Source organism: Topomyia yanbarensis, chromosome 1 (assembly GCF_030247195.1).
Source record: "Topomyia yanbarensis strain Yona2022 chromosome 1, ASM3024719v1, whole genome shotgun sequence".
NCBI classification, from domain to species: domain Eukaryota; kingdom Metazoa; phylum Arthropoda; class Insecta; order Diptera; family Culicidae; genus Topomyia; species Topomyia yanbarensis.
The window spans coordinates 93,383,729-93,387,833 of NC_080670.1; the positions used below are offsets into that span (position 1 = coordinate 93,383,729).

At 37.4% G+C, this 4,105-nt stretch overlaps 1 protein-coding gene across 3 annotated transcripts; it reads right to left on the reverse strand.

Annotated features, from left to right (window-relative positions):
* Positions 1-874: 874 nt before the first annotated feature.
* LOC131678056 (uncharacterized) lies at positions 875-3,739 on the reverse strand. 3 transcript variants are annotated; one of them, XM_058958193.1, is made up of 2 exons: positions 1,865-3,739; positions 875-1,807 (listed from the first exon to the last, which is right to left on the reverse strand). In XM_058958193.1, the coding sequence occupies exons 1-2, from the start codon at positions 2,243-2,245 to the stop codon at positions 1,691-1,693; spliced, it is 498 nt and encodes a 165-aa protein (XP_058814176.1). In that variant the 5' UTR covers positions 2,246-3,739; the 3' UTR covers positions 875-1,690. The 3 variants fall into 2 exon arrangements, 1 of the variants encoding a protein (XP_058814176.1); XR_009303571.1 differs by having other exon boundaries at positions 875-1,792.
* Between the last annotated feature and the right edge of the window lie 366 nt (positions 3,740-4,105).

Consider the following 4,105-nt stretch of genomic DNA (forward strand, 5'->3'; position numbering starts at 1 on the left):
TGTCAGCTGAAATATCTAAGAAATTGTTACAGCTCCGGATGCCTGTAGAGATTCATCGATCGGTACGTGGTTTGGATTGCCTTTCTCACTAGAAAGGTCTCGAATTCCGTACATTTTTGCATTATATTTCCATTGTTGTCTTGAAACCTCCCGTCAGACGTACATGAACATTTTCTAGTATTCTTTTGTGCTATTACAATTTGTTCGTCCAACCTGTATTCAATAATGCAAAATTTAGCTCATGAATTGTTGACGCATTTCATTGAACTGTTTAAAAGTATTTATGGAGTAGATTATATAGCAAGCAATGTTCATAACCTAATCCACTTAGTCGATGACGTTAAACGCTTCGGTCCGTTATATAAATTCAACGCATATCCGTTTGAAAGCAAACTATTTGAAATAAAAAATCTAATTCGAACCGGTAGCAAACCATTAGTATAGATCGCAAAACGTCTAAGTGAGTTGAATCAGGTTACCACAAACGCTAATTTGAACCCAAGAAAGAACCAACCAGTTCTGCACAACGAAATGCATTCATTTCCAAAAAAAACATCAATCAAAATTAAGGGATTTCTAAAGACCAATCAAAAAAAATCACTAAAATTAAATGGGAAACATTCTCCTTGAGTGCAGATTCTACTAATAAATGGTTTTTGACGACCGAAAATCAAATAGTAGGATTAGATTGTGTAACTGAAGAAGATGATATGGTTCAGATCACAGCATCTACTTTAACAATATTTACCCTTTCTTTAAAACACCTATTTGTTCAAATGTACTTAATATCTATCAATCTGATAACAAAACCTACTCTGCGAAATCATATGACATTTCTAAAATAAAATGTAAAATGATCACTATTCCCCTTAACGATACGCATTCCGTTTTCTTTCCGCTTCTTCATACTATGTGATGTTTTCATTAGAATGATATAAGAAGAGTCAAACTAGATAAAACATAAAACATTAATCCAATTTATTTAAACATACCATTTCAACGTAACATCATCATAGTACAAATTTGCTTTAAGAATTTTATCGGGCACCCTGTTGAAGGCTATGTTGACGGGCACCATACTGCAATCTTTTTGGACGATTCTTATGTTTAGATACTGTTTTAGATAGCAATCGTTGTTTGCTATTTTTTCAGTACCCGTTTGAAAAATTCATCGCAATTCATGGCTGTGAAACTACTATCCGCTTGAAGAACAAGTTTCAAAAATAGTAGTCTGACTCTTCTGTAAGTCATGAATGGAATTTTCATCTGCGGCTCAGACTCCTCGTTAAGTTCTACTGATGCAGTGTTGTCTCTGGAGATACCAGTCCATTTACATCTTGTAAGGAACTGTCGAGTCATAAAATAATCGATAAGACGATAGCAGCAATCAATACCATCCTCCTTTGAGGTTGTGCCGCAAATGTAGCTCATGTTTTACGTATCTGCTTATGGCAGTATCGTCCTTTAGAATATTCTCCAAGTCATCCAACATCTCCAATGAGTCGACAGGTTTAAAAAAATCTTTTGTGTAAACTTCTGAAGCACTTCTATCAGAACCTTATTCCATTTGCATCACTTTTTCATTCAGATAATCAAAACTTGCCTTCAATTGAGCAAGGACGGTGATCATTTTATTCTGATTATCAATGATGCGTGCTTGGTTGGTTGCGATGTCTTCCAATGATACCGCTTAGCAGCTATTCATATCGATAGTCTCTATATTTGAAGCACTCATTTCTTCTTCAAGCACTGTTGATGGTAAATAAAAGGTGTTCGGAGTGCCAGTGTCTTCCTGTGGTGAAGTAACCTGCGATTTATTTATGATTGCAATTAATGTTTTAGTCAACCTTTAATCTTAACTTACCAAAGTGCCTGGAACTTCACCTTGAACGGATTGAAAGTTATAGTCAGCGGGTTGCAAAATTCCGTTGAAGTCTTTCGGGAAATGTTTCATGTTCGTTTTTGGTGCAACTGTTCGTGTGCATGAATTTTTAAAAGAAACCATTTCCTCTGTTTCGGTGTCGGAAAGCTCGCTTTCTGCTTCCAGCAGTGTCCGGTACTCTCGTTTCTGAATGCAGACCATCTGTTGCCATTTGGATGTCGGATGAGAGTACTTATCCCGAAGCAATTTGGCAGCACCTGTTGCCTTTGGCCACCACAAGATACCATCTTTCTCCCAGGCGGAAGGAACAATGCAAAGACACTGCTCACCTTCCTCCATAGTTTGCAAAATTTTGAATGGCATACTTCAAAATTTTCTAAATATAAAAATATCACTTGATTTTTTTTTTTTTTGTTTGGAGTGTCTGAATTGACAGACGGCTAAGACCGTTCACGGTCCATCTTGCCAGAGTTGTCTTGTTTTTTCTTCGTTTATTTAAATTCCTTAATATTTTTTTACCGTTATTGGTGTTTATTTATCGAATGTCGCTTTTTCTATGGATTAAGCATTATTTTTAGATCTGTGTCCTGGTTGTTTTTAGGAATTGTACTATTTGTTTCATATCCATTTCCTCGTTATTTTTTAGGATGGTTTTCAGTGGTTTACAGTACTCCAGGGCTGGAAAGTCGTTTCTCTCGATATTATAACGTGGGCAGATGAACAATATGTGTTCCAGGTCTTCTCTTTCTTCACAGAGGTCACATTCTTCTTCGTCTTCCCATCCCCATGTGTATCTTCTTTCTTTTGTGAGTGTATGCCCTGTTCTTATTCTGTTTAGTATCCTTTTTTCGTCTGATGTCAGTGCGAGTCCTCTTGACCATATCGTTTTTCCGGGTTCTTCCATTATTTCGAAGTGTTTTATTCCTTTTTCCGTAGATGTAGCTTTGTATTTTGTTTTCCAGCTTTCCCATATTTCTTCTTTTGCCAGTGCAAGGGCATCTGATAGGACCAACGTTGTAAAGTCTGTTTGGTTTCCGTGAGTGGTTGATACTGCTAGCCTGTCTGCTCTTTCGTTCCCTTCTATTCCTTGGTGGCTAGGGATCCACTGAATTTTGATGTACGGGTTTCCTTCGTGTTTTAATTCCTTTATTATGTTCCAGGCTATGAAATTTTCTTGTATTGTATATCTGTTTAGCAGGATTTGACAGGCACTTTTAGAGTCCGTAAAGATGACTGCCTTGGTGTAATTTTGTTCCTTAATTATCCTTACTGCGAAATCTATTGCGAGTAGTTCTGCGTTTGTTATTGAGTATTTATCGCTGATTTTTTCCTTTTTGCAGATTTTTCCTGTGCCATCCGTTATCCCTATTGCGGTCCCTGCCTCGGTCTTTGAGGCATCAGTGTAGATCTCAGTATATCTTTTATATTTGTGTTCCTTTGTCTGCAGGAATTGTTGTTTCCATATGTCGGCATTCCATTGTGCTTTTCTTAGCTGGTCTTCTGCTAAATTTGGCTCAATTCGAAGGCTGATTTGTCTATCCGTATACTGTTTTCTACATAGATATGGCATATTTCTGTCTTTCTGATGTACTTGGTGTATTACGTCTATATGTTTTGATGCTATGGACGTTAGGTACGATCCGTTTCCTTCCTCTTGTCTCAATGCTTCTTCGATGAATGGTTGCAGTTGGTTTTTATGGTATGAGCTTTTTATGGCGTCCCTCAAAGTGAGCCATTCTATCCGGTCCTCGATCAGTAGTTGTCCTGTTTCTGCGTGAATCACATGGATTGGCGTTGTTTTTAGGTAGCCCATTGCACTTCTCAAGTATGCATTTTGAACTGTTTGTAGTTTTTGAATATTTGAATTAGCTGCTCCTCCGTATATTTGTGCCCCATATTCGAGTTTGCTTCGTATAACGGCATTTCCTATCTTTACTAGTGTCTCTGCATTTGCTTTCGTGTTTCGTCTGCTGAGGATTTTTATTATTTTGAGTTTTTCTGAGCTTCGTTTCTTGCTATCTTCTATGTGCTTCCTGAATGTAAGGGTTCTGTCTAATATGATTCCTAGGTGTTTGTGGGTGTTGTGAATCTCAATTTTTTCGGCTGCGATTTTTATCCTTATGTGATCCGTACGTTTCAGGGTGAATGGTACTACTGCACATTTCGATGGATTGATCTTTAGTTGCAGAGTTCGTATTTTGTCCGCGAATTTTTCGAGAAATC